Raw genomic sequence first — 27,258 nt, 5'->3', positions numbered from 1 at the left:
AACATTTCCTGTTAAGAATAAGGTACCCCATTATTCCGAACTGATTTCAGCAGGCATTAACACAGCTTGGGAAGACAAAGTATTTTCTATACATGGTATAACTTTCCCAGGTGGTAAGACAGTAATATATACTTGGCCCATTAGCACAAAAGACCTGTTGGCACATGTGCTAAAGTTACAGAAATCAGGCTAGAGGAGGGGTAGAGCTAGTTAGCTGCTGTGTTTGTCTCAGGTCTAGATCCTTTATTGGCTTGGCAGAGAGCTTTGGGCTGTGATTAGGTACTGTGACATAGACACAAATACTACCAGGAGACTAGCAACCTTCCATGAGGCCACTGGCTCTTTTACACAGAGCAGATTCAGGAGATGATCTACACAGAAAAAAAAAACTCATTGAAAGGTTGGGATAAAGTCAGTTAATAAATAATTGATATACTCAGAATCCCAGAGCCCAATATAAACACCAAAAGGTTTAGGTGGTCATGGTGAAATCCATCTTATTTTTCTTTCTCTTAAGCTTCTGTCCCATTACTTGAATTTACAGAATCACTTCATTTTACTAGCTCCATAAATATGAGGTTAACATAAATTTTGTTTGCTTTTGAACACCTGATAGTGAATCAGTCTGGGATGTAAGCTGATCCCTGCTTTGGGGTTTGAGGGCACATCAGGCAGGAAGCATAGAAATTTGTATGATTTGGGCTACAATAATATTAGATGCTTGCTTTTAAACTTAGGGAAAGTTTCCAGTGATTGACACTGAAATTTTATTCAGACAACAGAGAATACTGATGTTTGAGGAAGGGATGGTCATGGTCCCACTTCTCAGGCCAACGCGGTCTTTTACAGTTTTCTTTTACAGAGCCTGGGAATAATGGATCTTCCTTACCATCATCTTCCTTGCATTATATTGGATTATAATTGTTCTGTAAGAAGTCTCATTTAGAGAGGCCCAGTGAGTGTGTGCTGGGGGGTGGGGTTGTAGCATTGAGAACCTTCCTTTATTTCCTGAGTCACAATGACATCAATGTTAGAAGAGATAAACAAGCATTCTTTGTATTCTAAGATGCATGTGGCCTCCTTGTCTTGGGAGAGCGGGATAGCTTTGGTGGAGAAGAGAGTTAGGCTAGGAGTAATGCAAGAGATGGGCCTTTGGGACAAACATGATTTTAATGGATGTTCTCAGGGAATAGGAATGACATGAAACTACAATTCCTGGGACATTGTAGGGGCAGTTTGTAACATCTAATAAATCACCTAGTAGGTATTTGTCGGGTCCAGACCCAGGTAGACCAGAAATAGCACTTCTTTTATTGCCTTAGGATCAACTTAAATCTGAGAAACTCCTAACTCATAGGCCCTAGTGTCCAATTTGAGAGACCTAATTTGCACTCCTGCTCTACCAGTGTCTGGTGGAGAGTGCTGGGAAGTCCATGCCTATGATTCTACCTGCTTGTAGGAACGAGAACAGGCTCTTTCTGCTCCAAGAACCCAAAGCTGGATTCCCCCAGCCTCATATCCAGGTTTTAGAGATTTCCTTTTAGTCTTAGGGATCAGAGGGATTCTCTTATTACATTCCTCCCTTCCCCTGGAACCCATTCCTTGTATCCATTCTCCAGACCTGCCTTGTAGAATACCTTCATCTTCCTTGAATTATATTGGGTTATAATTGTCTAAAATGACTAGGATGTTTGACTGGGATGCACGCATGCTCTCTTCCTAGCCTTGGGTAATTTGTAGTTTTTAGCGTTGAAGATAATGAGTAGGAGAAATTGGTGGGGGGACTGGGAAGATGGCTCAGTTGTAGAGAGCTTGCCTTGCATGCATGAGGCCCTGGGTTCGATTCCTCAGCACCACATAAGCAAAAAGAGAAAAGCTGGAAGTGGCGCTGTGGCTCAAGTGGTAGAGTGCTAGCTTTGAGCTGAAAGCTGAAGGACAGCACCCAGGCCCAGAGTTCAGGCCCCACGACCGGACACCCCCCAAAAAAAAAAGAAATAGGGAGAAATATAAATTAGTGTCTCAAAATTTTTCTTGCATTTTCCATTTAAAAACAATTTTCTTGATAACAGAGAGCCAAGATGTGATGTGAACTCCTGTTTTTCCAAAGTAGGAACTGGGAGTAAATGACTCTAATTCAAACTTTTCCCCCAAAAGTAGAGTAAGTATATACCCCCAGTAATTTTAGCTTTCTAGCACCTCAATAACTATATGAACTAATGGATTCATGGAGACATGAAAACTATTTTGGACTCCACTTGGAAGATTTCTATTAATATTTCTTTCCAGTGAGAGAAAAATTATATCTTTAGTTAAATCAACTTTTGTCTTAGGTTAGGACTCCTTTACATTTTTTTTTTTTGCTCGATTGTAGGGCTTGAACTCTGGGCCTGAGTGCTGTCCCTCAGCTCTTCAGCTCAAGGCTAGTGCTCTACCACTTGAACTACAACGCCACTTCGGGTTTTCTGGTGGTTTATTGGAGATAAGAGTTTCACGGACTTTCCTGCCCAGGCTGGCTTTGAACCACGATCCTAAGATCTCAGTCTCCTGAGTAGCTAGGATTACAGGCTTGAGCCCCTGGCACTCAGCTTCCTTTACAGTTTTACAAAACATGAAAGATCACTAAGAGTTTCTGTTTAAATGGGTTGCTTCTATTGCTATTTGTCATGTTAGAAATGAAAAGTAAAAATGAAAAATTAAGAAGTAATTTAAAAAATTTAACTTTTAAAAGGTAATTAATTCAAAAGGTTAAATCTATTAGGTAAATAACATATTATAGGAAAACAAGAAAACAAGTGTATTTTCTGAAATAAAAATTAGAGGGCTGCATTTTCCCTTTCACATTTGGTTTTAAAGGTAACAGGTCGATTTTTGTATCTTCTGAATTGAATCTGTTGTTATTTGTCAAAATCCATGAAGAAAAGAGGCATTATATAGATAAGCTGTTGTAAAAAAATACTCAATGGCCTCCTGAGGGGATGGCAGGACTCTTAGGAATTTTGAGGTCACTTTGAACTGCTGGTTTAAGTAGCTCAGTTACCAGAGTATATGTTGTTTTTGTTAATGTGAGGGATTGGTGAATCAACATGGGAACACATTCAATGGACTAAAGGTTACTCTCTATCTGGGTGCTAGATTCACTTTTCACATTTCTCCTCAGTTGGCATAATACTTGCAAAACATATTATAACAGCCCCAACTCAAATAGAACAGTTATTTAATTTTTACTTAGCCCTTGTAGGAAATAACAGGTGTAGTATTTTAGTGTCATATGTCTTTAATGGTCCCCCCACCTTTTACAGAAATATAAAGAATATGAAAAAGATGTTGCCATAGAAGAAATTGATGGACTGCAACTAGTGAAAAAACTGGCAAAGAACATGGAAGAGATGTTTCACAAGAAGTCTGAGGCGGTGCGGGTAAGTACTCCTAGTTCTGCTTTGTGTTGCCTGAAAGCCCAAAAAGAGCTTCAGGGAGTGACACTGATGAGCCCAATTCTCAGATATGAAAGTTGACCACTACTTCAACTGTTTGTTCAGTTTGGTGAACCAGAAGTAGTTAGCGAGGCCCAAAAGCCTGTTTTATTCATAGAGTTCTAGTGCCAGTTTTCCCCTTAGGATTTTATGCCTTCAGCAGAGGGGCACTAATTAAACATTCATAGATGTCCCCCAACTGTGTGATATGCTTGCTCATTCCCCAATGTTATTCAAGGGGACTTGAGTTTCAACTAAGTAGCTAGTAAAAATGGTAAATAATGATGGTGAAAATGTGGACTTTAAAACCTTAATGGGATAAATGAAGAAATTGGAAGTGATTCTTAACTTTATTGGAACATGCCATAATTATAATGTTTGAATTGATCAGTAATAGCTTTCTGAAATGTCAGTATTTGCTAGAAAATGGGACTGTAGTATACATGTGTATTATTTTGGATTTTCAAGATGGTTCCCAATTTCATTCCTTATTGCCAGCCAAACAGGGCATCTTACATTTTTAATTTAGGATGTACAAGTGTTGCAATATCTAGCATTAATTTTGTATTGGTACAGAAGTTTGGCTAAAATTGTAAGCTGAAGAGTCATTTAACTCTCATGTATAGTTTGCTTCACTTTCAGTTTTAATAATTTTCTACAGAATAATTTTATTATAAAGGATAACTTGCTAGTTTGGCTTTTCTAGATTTACACGTGTTATTTATACCTTAAACCACATAATCTTACATTTTTGCTTGCTTCTAAAACAGCTTTGTGCTTTTCCCATTTAGGGGAGGTAAGATGATATCTTTTTTGTCTTTTAGAAGAGAGATTTTATTTGTTGATGTGATATTATTTTTTAAAAAAAATTTATTGAGAAAAGAATATTTGGGGAAGTCTTTAGGTTCTCCTAAGGATTTTCTCCCCTGCAAACAGAGATAAGTATGATTCTTTCTTCCATGTATGTGTACTCATATCCTCTGATAAAGTAATGCTTTCGCTAAGTTTTCTTACACTAATTTTTTCTCTCTCATTTTAATTGTCAAGGTCATGTACAGAGGGGTTACCTAAGTAAAATAATAAGTACATTTCTTGTCAAACTTATTACCCCTTCTCTCATTTTCTCCTACTTTCCTTCCCTCCAATCCCCTCCCCCAAGTTGTACAGATCATTTCTAACATATTGTCATTCTTCTGCTAAATTTAATAAAGATGATGATATTGGAAAAAAATTATTGAGATTAAGTGATTACATAAATTTCACAAAGTTCACAGTATTATGGGATAGTGATACTTAGTTAAAGTCACAAACACATTTTAAACTTCACAAAGCAAATTGTCATCATTGTCTATAAAGTTTGTGAATTCTATAAGCTTTGACCATACAACTATTTCTTCCAAATCAGGTGATATGTACATTTCTTTTCTTTTGCTTAGTGTCAGCTGTTTCCTCTTTCCCTCTCATTTCCTCCCTCCCATCACTGGAGGTTATATCTTATGATGGAAGAGCAAGAGTTTGACCTGGGTTTCATTGCTTACCTTGGTCACTCATTATGCTTTGAGTCTCAGCAAAACACTGTTTTACGATCCTTAAGTTCCTTATCTGTAAAATGGGAAAAACTCACCCATGGAAGATCTGAATCATGATTTTGAGCCACAGAGCATAGGCCCTGTAGGTAAACATCACTTAGGGAATAAGAGCTGTGGCTGGGCCTGTGCTTATTGTTTAAATAAGACATTGCCTTTCGGTGGGAGTTCAGAAGTGGCTTGGAAGAATGAAAGCTCTTTTTTATTTTTTAATAAGTTTTTTATTGTGAAAATACTGTTCAGAGGGGTTACAGTTACATGAGCAAGGTAATGAGTACATTTCTTATCAAGCATTGTTGCCTCCTCCTTTGTTTAAAAGCTCTTTTATCTATCATGAAAGTAGTGTACTGACAACCAGTTCTGGAAGTGGCCTCTGGCGTGTACGCATGTCTAGGCAGCATGGTGGCCATTTATTCACCTCTCAGAAGCAGAATCTGGGAATGTAGATAATAACCACCAATAACATTTTTTGTTCATAAAATGGACACCTTAGTGAAACTTTTATAAGATTGGTTGCTTGATTTATTGTTCATACATAAGAGAATCACTGCAGAAATATTTGTTGTTGAATTTTCAAACAATGTAAATGTCCAGAGACATGGAAGCAGAGCATCAGTTATGACAGACTCACATACCGGAACATTTTGCAACCATTGAGAAAATCACAAGACACAGCGACACATAGACCATCATATTTAATTCTAACATCAACTGTAGGACTAGTTATCATTTTCCTAGAGCTCAGCCAGCACACTGGACAGGATAAAGCCATTTGCAAAGTTATATGAGAAAGGAACAGCAGAGTTAACTTTGTCATTCTGATAGCAAGAGTGCATTGCTTCTGTGTGTGTCTGTGCAGTGTTTGACACAGAGCCTGGTAACCAGACAAAGCTGAGTGAACATTGGCCATTACTTCTGGCTAAGGGTTTTCCATCTTGTGAGCATGTAATAGTGAAGGAGTCTTGCAGCTGCAGGAAACACCTGGATAATGACAAGAAGGAACATGAACTAGGTTCATTCTCTTTGTATTGCCTAATTTTGAAACCTTTTTGCTTTAAATTAGTGAGCTTTCCACACACAGCCCCCTTAGACTATTTGATATGGTTGGTGTGGTTCCTTTGAGAGGAAAAAGAAATTGCTCTGTTTGAATTGAAATGTTCCCAGAATAAAAGCAGCTCAGATTCTTTGTAATGTGTATTTTATGTATTTTTAAATAGGCGTATTGGCCCTTTGTAAGCATGCCTGATGCCATTACATCTTGTTGAGCACATCAGTCTTATATGTGATGCTTGTCTTATCCCTTATTCTTTTCTTAGGGTTTGTTGGGATTTTGTCAGGAGACAGTTGAGAGGAGCCTGGTCCTTCATGAGCCATGCAACTCTATGGCCAGCAGTCAGAAACCATGTAGTTAAATGTTGGTAAATGTTGAAGCTGGAGAAGTAGTGACTGTGACCCTTGTTAAAAACACACACATTTTTAATTGTAAAAATACTGTACAGATGGGTTACAGTTACATGAGCAAGGTAATGAGTACATTTCCTATCAAACATTGTTAACTCCTCCTTTGTTTTCCCCCTACCCTCCCTTCCTTCCACTTCCACAACTACATCTTCCCCCCTCCCACCTAAATTGTATAGTTCATTTTCCAACATAGTGTCTTGTACATTTCATTTAGTTAGAATGGGTCAACCTGTATCCCTATTTAAGCATTTTGTTTTTTCCCTTCTCCTTCCCAAGCTAGAGAAGTGTATATACAAGATGCAGGGCACCGACATCAAATACACTGAAAACAGGGTATATACTGTGGGGGAGGAACATATGACCCTTTTTTAATATTACAATGGCACCTACTTCTGCAGCAGGGAAGGTTATTGTATTCCTCTGAGATCTGAAAGAAGAAAAGTCTAAACCCAAATTTGCCCATGTTTTATACTCTAGCACTAGAATGCACCATTGTGAAACAGGGTAAGTACTTTCCCATGATACCCACTGAGTGGCCAGTGGACCCTGGAGCAGAGCAGAATTTTAAGTTTGTCACAGTGGGTGCACCAGTCCTAGGAATCTTCCAATTCCAAACCCTGCAGCAATTCTGGTCAGATCAGAGGTCTTGGGACCCTCCCTCATCCTTCCTGATGCCAGGTGTTTATCAGTCCTTTTTGGCTTATCACTATGAATCATAAACATATACAAGGAAAAACCTGGTTTAAAAACAACATGAAACATTAACAGCCCCCACTGATGTGGACAGTAGGTGGTGGCAGTTTACAAAAGGTTGTAAGGGTCGCAGGTTTGGTCTATTCAGGTAGATTGAGGTAGTATTGGGGAAATGATGGACATCCCCAATGCAGCTCTTTAACAAAGCCTGCTGTTAAACAATGTTGATATTTTCCTCTTGTCTTTTCTAGCTTTATTTCATCATTTTCCTCCATCATTTTCCCCAGTGATTAGTTGAATCAGAGTGATTTTCTCATGTTCATCCCCTGTTTGAATTACTCTCCACCATGTAATTATCCTATCACAGAAAGTCCTATTTTTTCCCTCATCAGATGTCTGAGGTAAATGTGAAACCTTGAAGTGCCCTGGCCATTACCTAACCTCTGTCATTGGGTTGGTAATGGACTACATATAACTTTTTCAGACTAACAAATTATAAATAACCTTAGTTTCCATAATTTCCATTAACATAATGGTCCCATCATTATTGCGGCATTTCTTTACATTTTCTAGCACTCTTCAATGCTATGAGTGGTTTAAATAATTTTTGCAAATCTACTCAGAGGCCAGCTCTAGGTTATTTGAAACACTAATGCTGCCATTGGCTTTTGTGTATTGTATTTGTGCTTCAGGCACCATCTCCAAACTTTTTTATGCAAACATATTCATGTTACCAAGCTCTCAACTGGAGTTGCTGAGCCATTTATCAAGCTTCTCACTCCTTTGAAAAGACAAGAAGTGGGATCAATTTGCTTTCACTTTATTAGTGTTTCATGGGAGTTCTCTTACCTACTAGATGTGGAAGAAAGGAAATGCTCTAGTCTTCTGCCAACATGAGCCTCCCATTGGACCATTCCTAAGTGACACCTGGAATGCTTGTCTGTGACAGAAGTCAGAACTCATCTGGGGATATTGACAAAAGGCAATTTGACACAACTTCCCTTTTCCTGAGTTGCTGATGTTGAGAAATGTGCCTGGATGTAAACAGAAGAAGAAGCCAAGGGATACATGTTTCATGACTTAGTTATATAGATAGGAAGCCTTCCACCTTTCCTTTGTCTTTATGATCCAACCGTACACTCGGAGTAGCCCTAGCTGTCAGTTATCTAGAAGCATCAGCTAGAGCTCCAGAAAACTCTCAGCAGGTAGAGCCAAGGGTGTGAGGTTGGAGGAGCAGCTTTAAGACCAGGCTGAATAGCCAAAGCATCTCTGATTATAGGAAATATGTTTGTAGGACAGATTCCAACTCTGCCATGGAAGTCATGGTTCATTTATGTCTAGTGATCCATGCAACTAAGATTCATAATTTTATAGGAGTATTCTCCAGGATATTTAAAAGAAGGTGAATTATTCTTGTGGTTTTTGCCTTGAATTACATGGAACTGATATTGGGCCACTGACAGATTTGTGACCATTTCCCCACCCTCCCCATAATTCTTGCAGTTTCAGCATCAGATGTTGATCCAAATGACTTTACATGGTAGGCAATACAGAGTTCAGACATCTAAAAACTTTAACATGTCTCAGGGAGAGAGAAGGGTGGTGGATACTAGAAAATAGTATCTGTTTTGGTAGCATATCAAACAAAACCTTGAAATTTGTCCCCTCCCTCCAAACCCAAACTAAATAGAAGTGTCTAAGAGAATGAACACCAGTTGTCAGTGAGAACTGAAAGATAAATACAAAAGAAAGTGTAGCTAAACTTAATATATGAAGAGTTTGTGTTTTCAAACCTTGGATAAACAATTTACAAAATTCCCTCAAATATTCTAAAGCTCATACCTGTAAATAAACATAATCCTGTCTCACTTATTTTCAGATTTACATTGATAAAATGATAAATCAGGTACTTCAAAAAAGTGCTTTGCTTAAAAATATATTCTCTTCTTTCTTGGAAAGAGCTAAGGGAATCTAGATTTTGCATTAATTTTTTTCCCTTTCCTTTACTACCTGCTGTTCATTGTGGAACTGATTCCCATTATAGCTGTACTGTGGAAAGTAATTGCTGTTGTACAGTAATTCAATTTCAGTGGATTCACGCGTCACTTCACCGATAGGAGCTTATCTGGAGAAAGCTGGGACTTGAAAGCTTTTTATCGAGAAATTCCACATGCAGCAAGTCGTTTTTCCCTAGGTAACGAATATCAGTATTTGCATTTAATAAACATTTACCTTCTAGGAAATGGATTTTTTTCCCTTACAAAAGAGATTTATGCCATTCTTCCAAAAGCCAGGGGCTACTATTAAAGCTGTTTTTATTTTTGGACTAGTGTATGTCCACATATGAAGACTATAAAAACACATCTATGTTCCTATGTAACTATGTACACTGAAGCACAGAAAACAAGAATAAAGTAGACTTTATCAGAAATAGAAGCTAGATGAAGGATTAATAGCTATGGGGCTAGATGAATACTTCAGGTTTCAGAATGCACTGATCTCCGTATATGTAAGAAATTTTGACAAAGCATACTTGTTAAAAGCTAGCCAGTTAATTTGAAATGGTATAATAATTTTGTGTATAGCTGTCGAAGTTAAGAAATGTTCTTGAAAATGACTGGTCCTTTCTTTTAAATATTAATTTCAGATAGCTATAGCAATTGTCAGGAGCTGAATGGAGCCAAGCACTGCTAGAATCAGTCCTCAAGCAAGGGATGTAACTGAGACTGTCTAAAAGAGTTTTGATTTGTACATGCTCTGTTGTTATTCTTTTGTTCTGAAATTGAACCCAGGATTTTCCTTGTGCATGCTAAGCACATACTGTACCACTGAGCTATATCCTTTTCATTTCTAGTCTCATCTCAAAATTTCATGTTTCTTGAGAGAATAGTAAGAAAAAAAAGTATAATTTGAGTCACAGATGAAGAGAAAGGATGCTGGTACTGGGGCTTGAGTTCAGGGCCTTTCAGAACATTTCATGGTCTGCTCCAAGTGAGTGAATCATCTGCATGTTGCTCATGTCAAGCTGTGGCCTGCTTAGACTAGCTCTCAGCTCACGTAGTCCCTCCAGTGGGGGCTTTCTCTCAAAGTAACTGAATGGAAGAGTTGGAATGGACAGAAATCAGGCTGATTGCTCAGTAGTTAATGATTTCTGTAGAGGAAGCCAAATAGACATCTCTTTTTTCTTCCACTTCTTTCTCCCCCTTTTGCTTCACCTTTCCTTTTCTCTCCTTTCTCCTCTCTTCCCCTTCCCCTTCTTCTTCTCCCTCTTATTTTTCCTCTCTCTCTGTCTTTTCTTTCTCTTTTTAAATCTTTCTCATCTTCCTAATTTATTACTTTCTTAGGAAAATTAGGTTATTTAAGAGATTTGTGTGTGTGTTTGTGTGTGCACATGTGTGTGCATGTATATGTGTGCTGGTCTGGGACTTGAACTCAGTTCCTGGGTGCTGTCCCTGAGATATCTTGCTCAAGGCTGGAGCTCTACCATTTGAGCCACAGCTCCACTTCCAACTTTTTGGTGGTTTATTGTAGGTAAGAATCTCTAGGATTTGTCTATGTGTATTGGCTTTGAACTGTGATCCCCAGATCTTAGCCTCCTGAATAGCCAGGATTATAAGTATGAGCTCGGTTTCTGGCTTAAAACTTTTTCTTAAATTGTATTTCTACAAGTGGTGAAATTCTGGCAAGTTGAATCAAAAAGCAAGACTTGGCCCACTATAAGAAGCACATCTTATAGACAAAAACAAACACTAGGCTAGGATGAAAGGGTAGAAAAGATCTCCCAGTGAAAACAACGGTTATACCATTGGGGAAGAACATACAAAAGAAACAAAAAAATCACATAGTACATTATATATACATTAAAAGCAACATCAAGACAGATAAAACCTCTTGTGTTCCTGTCTTGGGGTTCATTTCACTTAGCAACATCTTATATGGTCATATTTACATAGCTTTTGACCTTTTCTGCTTGTCCTAGACATACAATAGTTATTTTAGACAAGGGAAATGATGGGACCTATGTTTCTTTGGGCCTGGCTTACTTCACCTAATATCATTTTTTTCAAGTCTTTCCATTTCCTAACAAATGGGGTGGTGTCATTCTTTCTGATGGAGTCATAGGATTCCATGGTGCTCTGCATCTTGTATGTACATTTTTCTAATTTGGGGGGGGAAAGAAATAATAAAATGCTGAAATAAGGATATAGGATGACCCATTGTAACAACAAGATGTACAAGATATTATGTTGAAAGTGAACTTTACAAGTTGGTGGGGGGTGAGGAGGAATTGGGGAGGTGGGGAGGAAAGGGATGGTAGGGGTAAAACAAAGGAGGGAGTAACAATGCTTGATAGGAAATGGACTCATTACCTTGTTCATGTAACTGTAACACCTCCGTATGGTATCTTGACAATAAAAAATATATAAAAAAAGAAAAGATCTTCCAATCAAATAGACCCTAAAAACACTCAGGAGTAGCTATGCTCATATTTGATGTAATACACTTCAAATCAAAATTAGGTCGAAAGGACAAAATGACTTATTACTAATAAAAGGAATGATCCCTCCAGTGGGTGTACCAATTGTTAGTATATGTGCACACATTTTAGTGCACCTCACTTTATTAAACAAAACACCTATCACAATGATAGTAGAAGGCTTTTGCCCCGACTTTCACCCTTAGGTAAGTGATATTCTTGGAGAAAGGAAGGAAGGAAGAAGTTGACTCTTCTTCACTCAGAAGGAACACCTATGTATGTCCCTGGTGTCTCTCCCTATGCCTGGCTGAGACATCTTTTGGTCATAGCCATGAGCTGGACACTGGGGCTGGGACTCAGGCATGTGGACATCGCAGGTGTTTCTCCTCAGATGATATGGAGGCTCACATCCTTGAGAAGTGAAACAACCCAATATGCTGAGTATGCTCAAGAAGATGGATATAAACTTGGGAGTGGCTCACCTCTTATGATGTCAGAAGGATAAACTTTCAGAGATCCTGAGGGTATTTGTTGAACATTCTAACTGTCCAGGCTCTGTGCTAACCCAGGTGTAGAGTAGTAGGGCAGGACATCATCTGAAGCTTCTGTCCCAGGTCCTTGCCTATTCCTGCCACGATCTACTGTGCCATCTTGCTTCATTCCTTTATATGCTCTACCTCCATGCCTGTTGCTTCATGTAGTACTAGAATGCAAATTTTATGGGAATAGGAACTTCAATGATATAAATGTTTTGTGTCTCTCGAACTCAGGCGGGTGCTGAGAGAGTGTCTTGCCATATGGGTCATGATGATGTCATGGGGTGAGCACGCCATCCTGGGGTAGACATCACCTTATTGCTGGCCTTCTTGCATGTTGTTGCCCACTCTGGCCCTCCTCCTCACCAAATGATCCACTTCTTCTGTGGGTTGTGTGGAATTTGGATTTGATTTCTGTGGTGTAATGAAAAGGAAAAATAATTACCTTTTGCTTTTAAAATGGAATGTCATTTAGAATCACATTTACTACTTTTCCTTGCCTGTTTTTGTTCTCCATTTACAAAATCTAGTTTCCAACCATTTCCTGTGGCTTTGATCAAGACCAAGTGGACCAAGAAGCCTGAAAGACAGGCTCATAGCCATAGTGCTCAGTGTGCAATTACAGTTTAGGCTACCACCATTAGCCCACTTAATAATTAAGCTCATGTGAAGATAACAGACTGACCCTGTGGTGCTCTCTGGCTGTCTGGCTTGCTGTAACCAGAAGAGCCAGGCACTGATCTGCAGGTGGAGTGCTTGCATGGTGCCTCATCTGTGTCTGTGGGGGTGGAGAGAGGTGAATGGAGGCATTGAATGGTGCTTGTTTTAGTTCTGGTTTTGCAAAGTATTCTGTGCCTGTTTCAACACACTATGCTTGATAGAAAATAATGCCACTTGATTTATATTTAGGCAAGGTGAATGAAGTCTTGAAAGATTTGTGGGTGGGAGGAAATCATAGTAAATTCCTGACATGTCACTATCAATAGATCCAAATGATAGAATAAAACCATAATAATAACAATCATAAAATAACACTGGCTATAATTGTATAAATTACTAGCAACAAATTAACAGTTCACAGAAATATTTTGAATGTTTATTTAGTATTTGTAACAGAGGATGTGGTGATGGCTCAGTTAGTAGCTTTGTGGTCTTTACTCAGTTTTCCATATGGAGGTGAGGAGCAGCTGGGCCTGCAAACAGTGAAATTATTTACGTTTTCCAAATTAGGTTATGAGGGGGAAATAAAAGGTAGTTAGGAATTCATTGGCATTTCATTTACACTGCATTCAGTAGAGAGATGACAGCTCTTGCGAGTAATCAGAGTCTTTGTTAAAAATCAGCTGGGCTGTCATTACTGCACCTCCCTGGCTTGCTGGCTGTTGAATAGACAACATGCAGTGCTTTGTACTATCAGGGAAATGTTAAGTCTTTCTTCTTGGAACTCTAACACTGATTCTTTTTCTGAGTCAGCTAGGGAGGAAAATCAGGTCCGGGGGGGGGGGATGGGTTGGGGGGTGGTTACATTCAGAGAGCCCCCTCAGTGTACTCATTGACTCCAGAGCATTTCACCAGGCTGTTGGATAGGCTCCCGTGAGGAGCCTCTGGGAGCCAGCAGGGGATATCCGAAAGCAGAGGCCTCATGTAAATCCCAGTGGAAGTTGCTGGTGGCTATCCTCATGCCAGCTAATGTGGAAGAATCCTCTTACCAACTTCCATTTGAGCAAGCTACTGATTCTTGGCAGATTCACCAAGAAGGGAGTGGATGAGGATCAGCTGCGGAAAACCAGAGGCAGCAGCCCAAGGCAGGAACATACCAGGGTTAGAGAGCATAACATGCAGGCAGCCCTTCAGCCAGCTGGCTGGTTACCTTTGTTAGGATGCTGTGGAACCAGGTGGACCACCTGCCTCTGAGTAGTCTTCCACAGAAGATCAGCAGGTTTCTTCCCTTCATGCCTCAGCGTATCTTTATAATCACTGTAGCCATGGTCCACAGGAGGTATCAAAGTTGGTCTCTGGATCCAGATGTGGTAGAGATGAGTTAATTCTAGAGAAGGATTTTCAGTAGCTATTTCCCTAATGCTCCTGTGTGTGTATATACGGGGAGGGAGGTTCAGGGGTCACATGATGGTGAGAGAGGAGTTCACTTCCACAGTCTCACAGCATGGCTCTACAGTGTAGACAGGGAGAAATATACACGAGAACTGTATACCTGAGTTACTGGGTCATTCCTGTTTATGGTCATGTTTTACTTCCCTGACTGGGAGAGAATGAGGGAGGGAAGACACTATTCCAAAAGAACTGTACTCAATACCTGACTTATGTAACTTTTCTGTAAATTACCTTTACAATAAAAAGAAAGAAAGAAAGAGAAAGAACTGAGCCAGGTACAAATAGCTCACTCCTGTTAATCCTAGCTACTCAGGAGGCTGAGATCTGAAGGATTATGTTTTGAGGACAACCCAGGCAAAAAAAAAATTCGCTAGACTCCATCTCCAAATAAACCAGCAAAATTCAGGGCTGGAGGCATGGCTCAAGTGGGAGAGGGCCAGCCTAGCCATCATGAGACCCTGAGTTCAAATGCTAGTACCACTAAAGCTAAAAGATGTGATACACAAATATCCTGATTTGAACCTTGAGAAATAGAGTGGTCTAGTCATCAGGGGCCCCCTTTCCTACATAGAAATAGTCAATATGAACTGCTTGGTTGGTGTCCATGGACCTCTGCATATATCAATGTGGCTACTCTGTCCCCAAAAGGCACTGGGTTTGTCATCATTGCCTTAGATCAGGGCTAAACCTCATTTGGAGAATATACAAGAGTCTTCCGAGTACATGAAGTTTGAAAGTTGTATGCAGGGCACTTAGAGCTCTATAAGTCCCTCTACAAAAATAAGCAGAAGGCATTGGCCTTGCCATCACTCTGGTCTTAGACATCATCCTCATTATTTTTCCACCCAGTGATCCTCATTTGCAAAGTCATTGTGTGTTGTTTGAATGAGATAACTTTGTGAAGTTAGTGTTAAAAATCTTTTTATTTTCTTTTAAAATTTTTGATAAGTTTTTTATTGTGAAAATACCATACAGAGGGGTTCCGATTACATGAGCAAGGTAATGAGTACATTTCTTATCAACATTGTTATCTCCTCCTTTGTTTTTCCCCTCCCATCTCCACGACTACACTCCTCCCCTCTCCCCCTGCCCTGTTCCCAGCCAAAGTTGTCAAGTTCATTTTTCTACATAGCATCTTGTATATCTCATTGTTGCAGTGGGTCCACCTGTATCCCTATTTAAACAATTTGTTTTTTCCCTTCCCCTCCCCAAATTATACCAACATAAAAATCTTCGGATGGGACAAGATAAAATTATTCATAATACTTAGGGTAGGAAAGCATTATAAAGGGACATAGGATTTCTCTCTTCTATTGTGACTTGAACTCAGGGCCTCACTCTCCCTCAGTTTTCTTACTTGTGGCAGGAATTCTGCCACTTGAACCAGCATTAGTTCAACATTCTGCTGGTCAATTGGAGATGGAGTCTCATGGGCTTTTCTGCCTGAGCTGGCTTTGATTCTTGATTCTTCAGTCTCAGTCTTCTGAGTACCTAGGATTAGAGGTATGGGTCACTGGTGCCCAGCAGATTTATCTCTGCCCCACCCCTCTTTTTAAGTTTGTGGCTTACCAGATAAAACTTATTCTGAGGATTTCTCCACCTTTAAAAACAACTTCTTCTTCTTGCCCTTGTGGTAAGCTCATTGTTTTGCTGTGCATTTTTTCCCAATCTCAGAGAATTCCTGATCTAGGTAAATAATTTCCAATCTAGTCTCATTCGCAGAAGCAGAGAACAAAAGCCCCAGCAATTCCTTTCTCCTTCCTCAGCATACTTCCCTACTAGAATGATGACATGGACCATACCACTCATGTAGAGAAAGGGATGGAAAATGGTCAGAGTGGCCACATTTGAATATGTGGCACTTATCTCTCTGTGCAGGCACCTTATAGAAAAAAAATAATTCATCAAACTTCATCCTACAAAACAAGAGCATTAAGCCTTCATGAACAACAGTACAGAGAGCTCACCATGGTAGGTGCAGAACAATAAAGGAGATATTTTAGCAGACTTAACAGGAAGAAATTAGCCCTATCTATCTTTGCTTTTTATCACAGTGTAGTACATTTACATATTTTGAATTTCATATTTGCATAGTCAATGACTTTAAATTAGACTCTCTCATCTCCTCTCCGATGTTTGTCATGTGTGTAACTTGTCTTAATAACTGAGTTGTTAGCATTTAACAGTTATCTCACCAGGGGACCACAGCACTAGGTGATTCTTAGGATCTTTTAAACAACATTAGTTGAGATGTGATTCGTACCAGGTAAAAGACACATGGGCGTGCACATGTGTCTAGTTAGGCCATTTGAAACACATTCAGATGAGTAAATCAAGTAAGTACATGTTGTCTGATTTATCTATTATCCACAGCTAGAAATTAGGTGGGCCAGTAAAACTTTGAACTAATAATGCTTGCTCAATGAAGTGTGCATGTCTTTAAGTAAAGTCCTGTCATTTCAAGGAGGGAGAAATCAAAGCTTGAGTGTAAAGGTTCAATTTACTTACCTTCTTTCTCTGTCCTGAGCTACCTTCAGTGATGCATCAAATGCCTGCATGTGTTTGGGGCAGATATTCACCTCACTTGTCTTGCCTTTGTGTGTGTGTGTGTGTGTGTGTTTGTGTGTGTGTGTGTGTGTATTGTGGGACTTGAACTCTGGGCCTGGGTGTTATCCCTCAGCTCTTCAACTCAAGCTGAGTGCTCTACCACTTGTGCCACAGCTCCACTTCTGGTTTTTTGAGTAGTTTTATTGGAGAAAAGAGTCTCTCAGAGTGTCCTGCTGTGCTGCCTTTGAATGGCATCCTCAGATCTCAACCTCCTGAGTAGCCAGGATTATAGGCATGAGCCACCAACACCTGGCTTGTCTTGCCTTTCCTTAATCTTGTCAGTCTTACTTTTTGTTGCCAGCAGTGTCAGCCTAGGGTCTCAGATTGGCTAATGTTAATAGGATTAGTAGCCATCAGGAAGAAAACTGGCTCTGCCCCACATGGTGTTTATGGGATCCTGGGGATACACGTGCTGGGTCAGAAGTTAAAGGAGTAGGAAGGCTGTGGAATAGGGCAAGGTATCTACTCAGCAGGACTTTAGGGCAAGGTATCTACTCAGGAGGCATATAGAAGAAGGGACAGCATGATTGATACTGGAGAAGATAATGGTGCAAGGTTGGTGCAGAGTAAGAAAGCAGGGGTTGGGTTAGCGTCTAACAAGAAAGGCTCCCGCGGGCTGGGAAGGTGGCTCAGTGGTAGAGTGCTTGCCTCGCATGCATGAAACCCTGGGTTCGGTTCCTCAGTACCACATAAAGAGAAAAAAAAAAAAAACAAAGGCTCCCGTGATCTGCAAGGTAGGGCTCATGGGATAAAAGATGGTTTATTTGTGTGTTTATTTCAATACTTTCCTCATCATCTGTCAGGGAAGTGGTTGGATGTTTTTCACTTTCTGTGTTGCCCTTGGCGTTTCACATGCTAGGCCTGGTGAGCAGTAAATGTTGATGGACAGATTTCAGTATCATCTGCATCTCTGTCCCTATACCACTCTCCAGTTGCTTCCAGGGAAATGCTACCTTGCTCTCGGCTTTTCTCTGGGTATCTGGTTTATATTTCCCCTCAAAGGATACTGTGAAATGGTTCCTCCACATCTCAATGGGAATCCTGGCTCCTTTATGGCCCATCCCTCTCCTCCAGCTGAGTGCACTTTACTTTGGAGAGAACAGAGCTTTTGTACAGCCTGTGGAGCCACTGAAGATGCCGCACAATTGCAGCAGCTATTACTGTGCTGGAAGGTACCCTGAGAAACTTGTTTGCATTGGAAGCAAAGCCTCGCCTTATTTTCAGCTACATGTAACAGATGAACCAGTTTTGTATTACTCTATTTGGGGGCATCTGCTCCTCTACTTGGACAATAAGAGGGCACCTACTAGGAGCCAGGCCAAGAAAGACAGTCCTCTGTTCATTCTAGAGCTTGCATTGTATCCCATTGGCTTCCAGTTCTCTGAAAGTAGCCGAGGAGACATTGCGGGGTTTAGTGAATGAGTGTGTGTGTGGGGGGGGGGGGTGTGGGCGTGGGTGTGTGTGTGCATGCTGGATCAATCTGGGGCTTGACTTCAGGGTGTCGTACTTCCATTGATCAGCTCTTTCTCTCAAGGTCAGTGCCATGCCTTTACTTCTGGCTTTCTTGCTAGTAAACCACAGATAAGGGGCTCTCAGATATGTCTGCCAGATCTGGCTTTGAACCTTGTTCCTTCTATCTTAGTCTCCTGACTAGCCAGGATTACAGGTGTGAGCTACCAGCACCCACAGACTGTCTAGGTGGGTCCTGCCTCTTCAAAGAGGCCAGCGGTGGGGATCACTTTTTCTTGTAGAAGTGAGAACATGGGGCTTCTGCTCATACCATCTTTTGGGTTTGTGGATAGATAAATAGACGTCCGGTAGACTCTTGGGAGAGTGGTTCATTTCTTCTTTGGAAGGAAGTACATGTGACTGGCTTTGGAGACCTGAGGTTAGTTGCTATTACTGGCTATGTGACCCAAGCCTCAGTCTTTGCTTTTTCACCTGTAAAATAGACATCATAATACACAGCAAGCACATGATTCCTGGAATAGGCCAGAGTGTGAAGCTGGCTTCATCAGACCTGGGCCTTGAGCCATGAAGCCATAGCTCCCTTCTTGAGAAGGAAGCAGTGGGGAACAAATGTCATAGCACTGTCCCAGAATGTGGAACCTACAGAGTACTTGGTAAGTAATACTTATTTTTATTTGTATATGTCAGTTTGTAGCTTATCAGACTAGAAGTAAGCTCTAGGTCTTGCACCAAATGTCACCATCTCTTAATAGCTTAAATAATCTTTTCCAATTTATTTGAATCCCAAAACTTTGCTATTCTTAACTATAAAGTGATAATTATAACACTTACGGAATATAGTCATTTTGAAGGTCAAATGAAAACATTTATATAAAGGGCTTTAGTTCAGTGCCTGGCACATAATCCTTCATCAAGACTAGTTGCTTATTTCTTGCTCTAATTATGATCATAATTAGAAAACAAGTATGGATATAATAACGTACTTAATAGTAACACTTGAGAAAGTTTAAAAAATTTCAGTTGTGGGATGGCCATAGCTCACTCACCAAAAAAATGAACCTATATTTTAAGAAATTCTAGAAGATGGCGGATATTGAAGGCTGCAAACATAAAAGAAAAGGACAGGAAATGACAAATACCCTGATATGATCAGTATATACTGTACACATGTGGTAACCTATGACACCACAGCCTATATAAATGTACATTTATTGAAAATGTATTGAAAATTTGCGCTCATTGGCCTGGACTTTTAGCTCAACATAGGATGAAATCCAGTGTAGACAAAATGTGGCCATCCTTTAATGGCTGAAGTACATTAGGGAGCTCAGGGCTATGCAGTCAACTTCATAATAGTCATAACAATCATGTGCATTTGATCAATACTAGGACAACTCAACTATCCTTAAGAGCAAAATTATAGATGTTTCCTGAGTTGTGTTGAACATATATATAAGTGAAGAGGAAGTGAGGAGGCCAGTTGCAGCTAGAGAGTGGCTAGAGTCCCCAGAATCTTATGATTATGGAAATGTGAAAATTGCAGGTACTGGATGTGGCCCTGAGAACTGATGAACTTAGAGCACATATTACCACTCATGTAGATCTTGAATGAAACAATATATAATCAATAGAGCAAGATGTATAGCATAGTGCCATTATATTATTTAAAAGCATAGGAAGCACCCATACACCCGATAAGGATGCCCATCTCATTCATTAGGGTAGATACCAATGTCCCTCATTAGAATACAAGGGTGGAGTTCAGGTCCTCAGGGGAAAATGCCAGTCAAGAGAGTGGCCTCACATGAGACAGCTATTATGCTTGCTAGGTATTTGGCTAACATACAGAAATGGAGCGAAAGACAGATAAATATGCCAGGGTGGTGGGATGTTATGGTGAATGGGGAATGGTCATGGTGACATGCAAATGTCTGAAATTTCAGCCTTAGTGCAAAGGGAGAATGATAATATTTACAAGGAACTTCTCTGAATTATTTTCTTTGTGCCTAGAATCTCATCTCCACACATTGTATTTCATTTTTTAACACCATTATGGGGGTTGCTTAGCTGTCTTAATCTGCTTGGTGCCCCGAGGCTGGGTAATTGACAAAGTGTGGATATTTATTCTCACATACTTCTGGAGATTTGTATCTGGTATCTGATGAGGGCATTCATATTGTATCCTCACTTGCAGAAGGCAGAAGAGAAAGAGAACCAATTCCTTTGTTAAGCCTTTGTATATGGTGTCTAATACCCCCTCAGTGGGGAGTCTTCATAACATACTTCTTAAGTCTCTGAGTGATAATACTGTTACATTAGTAGCATCACCTGGATTTGAGTGGTGACACATTCAATCCACAACTCTACTATTACCTTGACAGACGAGGAAACTCTAGGACCACAGAGGGGGAAGCTTGGCACAGCACAAATAGATTCTGATGCTTCCCAAAGCCTGCATCCACTTTATCAGGATGCCCAAATTCTTTATCTGAAAATTTTATTTTAAGTAGGTACACTTTTTTCTTTTTGGCATTTGTGGGGTTTTGAACGTAGGGCCTCCTTTTTAGTAGGCTGATGCTGTGCACGTTGAGCCATACTTCCAGCTTTCTTTACTTTTAGGTTATTTTTCAGATAGGACCTCCTGCATTTTTGTTCAGAGCTGGCCTGAGACCATGATCCTCCTATACATCCTTCTCACTTGACTTGATTTGAACCACTACATCTAACTTTGCTTATTGAAATAGCATCTTGCTAGCTTTTTACACATCGGCTTATTGGATTCTCTGGATTTCTTCCTCTTGACTAAGCTTACAGGCATGAGCCACTGCACATGCTCAAAAATGGTTAAGCTTTTAATACTCTGCCTTAGAAGTTCATTGTTTGAGTCCTGCTTATCTCTACATGAGCTAACATCTGAGTCACATCAAAATAGTTGAAAGTCCTATTGGGATACTAGGCTAGACATGCTTTGGATGGAGGAAAGTTTGTTGATGCATCCATTTGCCACTCATGACACTTAATTTTTCACCTCTATGTGCCATGTATTATTTTTCTTCCTTCCTTTTACAATGTTACCCCAGTTCCATTTCTTTCCTTTGGTCTCTTAATAAGCCAGCAATTCAAATAGGCTCATTGCAGACAGCAGCTCGAGCTTGCCTTTTACAGTAGAGTATTATATAACCTGGGCTTCTCTGTGCTTCAGGAAAATGATTTACCAGGAAGACATGGGCTTGGCTGAACTACTAAAAGGCTTTATAGACTGTTTCTTTGTCTACCTCAGAAAATTAAGCCATAGATCCCTTCCTGGTCAGTATGATGGAATCTATATTCTGGCTACCTGCAGATAAAATCTTTGGGTGCCTTAGACAAGTGCCTTGTCTGGCCTGAGGCTGGGGATAGGACAGTGACAGTGTTCCCTGACTCCCCAAAGGCAGACAGCACCAGTAAATCATCACAATGGAGTTCGATGGAAAGAAATAAAGAGTTCTGAAACTGCTCTATGAATTGTCACCCAGTGATGATTCTGTTTTATTATGGAGGTTAAATTACAGCAATCACTGGTGCACAAAGGCACTGCCGTAAGAAAACATTTGGGAACAATGTTTATCTCCTGAGGCTTAGGTGATGGGTCTACAGGAATAAAACACCTTACCTTGTTTACCTTTAGTCAGGAAAGAAAACATGAACACTGGCTCCTGTGATGTGCATTGCCTTTTTCTTTTATAATCTAAGCAGGTTGTTGTTGCCACAGGAAAAGGTGATAAAAGTTGAAGGCAACTTCCAGCCATGTTTCTTCTTTCTCTATTTTCTCTCTATCTCTCCTCCTCCCATTACTACTCTTTCCTCTGTGGTGTGTGTGTGTGTGTGTGTGTGTGTGTGTGTGTGTGTGTGTGTGTCTACCTGTGCTAGGATGAGCAAGGGGATGAACGAGAAAACATTTGTCTTTAGCAATTACCAGCTCACAGACACTATATTTCTGAAGTTCCCCCATTGTGCCATCCAAAGGTGGCCACTTGATGGCTTTAGAAACCCTGGATCCAAGTTCAAGTCCTGATTCTGCCTCTTTGGCGCTGTGTGACTAAGGGAGGGTTATTTTTCTCTTGGAGCCCCAGATGGTCAACTGTACAATGACTCTGTGACTAACCTGACTCATGGCATATAAGAAATAAATGATCTAAAATACATGGCCCAATTCTAGGCACCCGCTAAGTGCTTATGATTGCTCCTTTTATCATCATGTACCACAGCGACTATTAGCAGAACCAGTGCAGATATCCAAGCATCTCTAGAGTCATATTTACTTTCACTGACCTGGGGATTATGTTGCAGCTTTTGCAATTTGCCTCTTAAATAGTGCAAACTCTGGAAGTTCAGTGTGCTGTTGCAGGCATTTATTGCCCTTCATCATTTCTCAATCATTTAGGATGAAATCCACACTCTGGTCCATGGAATAGTTCTGTTTTCTCCTCCCTCTCTCACCCTCTTCTGCTGAGTTTCCATGTGGACTATCCTGTGGTTCTTAAATATACACGCTCTTCTCTCTCTAGTGCTCTTGCACGAGTGCAGTCATCTTTACCAAAATCCGATCTCTCTTTGGTATTCAAGGTTCACCTTGGATTCTCTTTTTTGTGGCAACCTTCCATGGCCACCTTGCTTAAGAGAGAACCCCTCCTACCCTACCCCAAAATATCACCTGAACTTCTCTACCCTACTCCATCATTGCCTTGTCATTTGCTCTCACATTTCCCTATTTATACCTTTTCCTTAGGAAATTCTTCAGTATCTAATTTCAGTCAACTTCCAGTTACTGTGACCAGTACTGAAGAAAAGTAAAAAGAGAAAATGGCAATTTGGGATCACAGTTTTGCTAGCTTTGGATCATGGTTTCCTGGCCCCATGCCCCATCCTTACTGATTTTTCTATGAGGATCTGCCCCTTCTTGACTCTTGCTCCATAAAATGTGGAGGGCCAGATACCAGGTATGAGCAGGCTAACCAGTAAGTCCCCAGAGTGCTTATCATGGAACTAAAAGTCTGAGCTTTGCCGGCCATCTTACCAATCTTAACTTTTTCTATCTTCTAATTTACTCAGTTTTTTTTTTTGCTGTCTTTCTCTTTGAGCCTTTGTACTGATTGTCTCCTGATTTCAGATAGCCATGCCTTGTACTTTATTCTGTCCATTTAACTGCTAATTCTCAAAGATGCTCTCCTAAGATAACACTGTGGCTCTTTGGCCCTAGCCTTGTGAAGCACATTCCTATATTGTGTCTTTGAGGGTGTTTTTATTTGTTCTTTACAACCAAAGAAATCCAATGAAAATACCAACCTTTGTTCAATTTGTCCTCTGAGTTTCCTAGGACCCTGGCCCTACCAGTGGTTGATGGGCAATGGCAGAGTATCTCACAATAGTTTCCCTAACTTCTCCCTAGATTTCAAGCTGTAGTGTCTATCTAACCAGCCGTAAAAATTGGTGGAGGTTGAGTAGAAGGCTATACACAGAAAGTATGAGTCATGGATGGATACCCAGAGGGACTAAAGAAGTTGGTTCACCCTACCATCTGGCACACACAGATGGGTTGGCATTATATATACAGATCTTAGAGCCTGAGAATGGGAGGTTAGCATTAGTACAGCCATCATCCTCTTCTCTAGATGTTCAAAGTCCCAAGAGGCTGGCAAAAGTTAGCAGCATCTCTAGCAATTGATAGTTACTAGGTCTGGTGAACTTTTTCCATTCAGCCATATGCTAGCCCTTATGGTGGGTAGACTCAACAGTCTTAGTATATATAATTAAGTGCATTCCCACTCACTCTCAAGCTAGAGTGGTTTTATTTTAGTTTTTTTGCATTCTAGGTACTTAGATTGACTAAGTCAATCATTGGTTAATTAGTAGTGTAATAAATTACATTTATTAAGGATTTCCAATGGCCAGATGTGGGTCTAATTCTATTAAGTTTATTTAACTTTCACAGGTGTATTAAGGGGTTGGTAGTATTATTTCTCCCTTTTATAGAAGAGATAAGTTACTTGCCAAAGATCATGCAGTTGGCAAGTAGGTAAGCTTGAACTTGAGCTCATAACCATGTATGTAGTATTTATTTAAGTAATATATAAAAAATAACATAATAGCATCATATTAGGGAGTCATGTACAAATACATTAGATAGAATGTGCATGCTAGGTAATCATAATCAAAGCATCCTGGGCTGCCTATCTCCTGAAACTTCACAGAACTACTTATGTATACATAGTAGGTGTTAGAGACATTTAAAGATGAACCAGATATCTATAGACTCAGAGAAGCTTATCATCTTCACTAGAAGTGAAATCTTCACACAAAGCTGTCCTTTGAGGCAATGGGACTGTTATTGGAGAGACATAAATTTCTGATGAAAGGTGCAGGGATGATTATTAATGTTGGTCTGTGTTCAGGGTAGGCTCTTTGACGAGGTGGCAGCAGCCGTAAGCTAGCCAAAGATCCTGGGAGATGGAAATGGTACTGTGTGGGAGGGAAACGTGATTCCAGGATGAATGTGACTAGGGACCTCTCTGTATTCTTCTGTAATAAATGCCTTAGAACTTGGAATCGAGTGCTTTCTCCAGACAGATGAGATGATAGATCATTGATAAGAATCACTGACCAGTTTCTATCTAAAACTGTTGTTATCTAATTGTATTCTCTTCTTTCACAAAGTGATGTGACTTAAGTCTAGTGGACTTCGATTTCTTCCCATAAGTTAAATTACCATTGTGGATGTTCAAAGATTACATCAGAAAGATGAATGGTAAGATCAAAGTTATTTTGAAAAGGCACCAGGTAAGGATTATAGTATTATAGTGTGCGTGTGTGTGTGTGTGTGTGTGTGTGTGTGCGTGCGTGTGTGTGTGCTACTCACTTTAATTCTACAAGAATTACAGAAGAATTTTGAGAAAGAAGATAGTGAAATAGGAAGTAATGAAATAAATGATTTAATGAAATAAATGATTTAAATTAATGAAACAAAGCATCTGTTTTCAGTGAGTTTTGGGGGAAAAAAAGAATCATTGACCAGCTGAAGTTTCGAAAACACCCTCTAGGATTCAGATGAAGAGAATGTATAAGGTGTGGGCCAGGGCTCTTTTGAAGTTGAAGGTTTTTTAAAATTTTATTGTAAAGATGCTGTACAGAGGGGTTACAGGTACACAAGTAAGGCAGTCAGTACATTTCTTTTCTCTTCTCTTCTTTTCTTTTCTCTTCTTAATTGTGGAGCTTGAACAGCTGACCACTTTCTCGAAGGCAGGGTCATTGTCATTAGGCATACCTGTGTTGCCCCCTCAATCCCAAATGCTGCTCTTGTCAAGTTCTTGGTATCTGAATGAGAGGAGCAGGGAGAAAAGAAGGACTAGGTGTCCTTCTTTCTCTCCTGTCTACTGTCCATAGCTTTCTGCCATTGCCCTTGGTGTGCAGGGAACCATAAACAAGTTGTGTCTTGGCCCTGCTGAATCCTTTAGGTCTACCACCCTTTTCTGCTCAATATACCCTCTGGCAAGGAGGGTTTTCTTCCTCAGGGGATTTCTCATTGGAAGGTCACCGACTAACAGGGATCTACCTTGGCTGCTTATTACCCTTTAACCTTCCTGTAGTAATTGCTTCCCCTCTGTGGACTCCTCCCTTTCATCCACAGTAAAATGAATCAGAGGAAGGGACCCCAACACCAGCTATTCCAAGTGTTTCTTCCTAATCTTTGTCTTAGTTTTCCTTGATATTGGCTTCCTTTGCTCAATTTTATTTTAAAAGGGAGTTTTAAAGCACTAGGTTGAAGGAAAGTCAGCTGGTTTCATATAGCACACCGAAGGGGAGTCAGCCCATAACCCTGCTCAGTTCTAGTTCTGCTGTGAGAGGCTCTGAGCAGGACTGTGGTAAGGAGAGGAGAGGAGCCCCATCTAGGAAGAGGCTGCAGCTTTTATCTTTCCCTTCCCCATTTAAGAGGCTTGAAGGGGAACTGGAAGAGAGCACCTTTGTCTTTTTTCCACAAGGATTAGAGTTATTTAGTGGAGTGTTTAGTGAAGGCTACTCCCCTGCGTGCCTGGAAGCCTATGCCATTCACATTGGGCTTTGTTTTGCTATGGCAGATCTCAAGGCTTCTCTTGTTGATACCCTCTCTCCCAATTCTTCTTGAGTCATGGCTATGAATAAAATCAGGTGTTTCTAACAGCTATTTTCATGATACATGGATACAGAGAAAGATGACACTTATGACATCTGTTCTTTCTTGCCAGGATTTTTTTTGTTTGAACTCAGGGCTTCGTACTCACTAGGCACTCTGCCACTTAAGCAATAACCCCATCCCCTTTGGCTTTTGTTATTTTTCAAGTAGGCTCTCACATGATTGTCTGGGGTAGCTTTGGACCAGAATCGTTCTACCCAACACCTTCTGCCTACCTGGGTTATAGGTATAAATCATTACATCTGGCTTGTTTGTTGTAATGGGATCTAACTAATTCTTTGCTCAGGCTTGCTTCAAATTATGATCCTTCCTATCTTGGTCTATAATTCCTAGTTTGACTAGATTTATAAGTCATTACTCCAAGCCTAATATTGAGATTCATAAGATGCTACTTCCATATCTCTGGATTGTGTATACTTCCTACCTTGACTCGTGATTGGAGCTGAGGGGCTGAGTGAGGGTTGAAAAAAAGCGTCCATTCTTAAAGAGATGTAAGCATATGTGTCCCGATTTCCTGTCTTGGAGCTGAGATGCTTACTTATGGCCTGATTCATGCTGATCCATTTGTTGAAGTGCTGATCCACTTCTTGAAGTGACCATGTAAATGGGGAGAGAATTAACAGAATTCATAGTCTCCCCT

At 40.2% G+C, this 27,258-nt stretch overlaps 1 protein-coding gene across 1 annotated transcript in view; it reads left to right on the top strand.

The window, feature by feature from the left end:
- The window catches only part of Cacna2d3 (calcium channel, voltage-dependent, alpha 2/delta subunit 3), a 935,068-nt gene that overhangs the window by 225,545 nt on the left and 682,265 nt on the right, over window positions 1-27,258 (top strand). The window contains exon 3 of the mRNA XM_013030732.1: window positions 3,300-3,416. Within this exon, the coding sequence (XP_012886186.1) occupies window positions 3,300-3,416 (117 nt within the window). The remainder of the gene's footprint in view (window positions 1-3,299; window positions 3,417-27,258) is intronic.

This window comes from Dipodomys ordii, unplaced genomic scaffold (genome assembly GCF_000151885.1).
Source record: "Dipodomys ordii isolate 6190 unplaced genomic scaffold, Dord_2.0 Scaffold132, whole genome shotgun sequence".
Taxonomy (NCBI): domain Eukaryota; kingdom Metazoa; phylum Chordata; class Mammalia; order Rodentia; family Heteromyidae; genus Dipodomys; species Dipodomys ordii.
The sequence above is the reverse complement of the archived record's forward strand: the minus strand, read 5'-3'. Positions and strand labels throughout refer to the sequence as shown.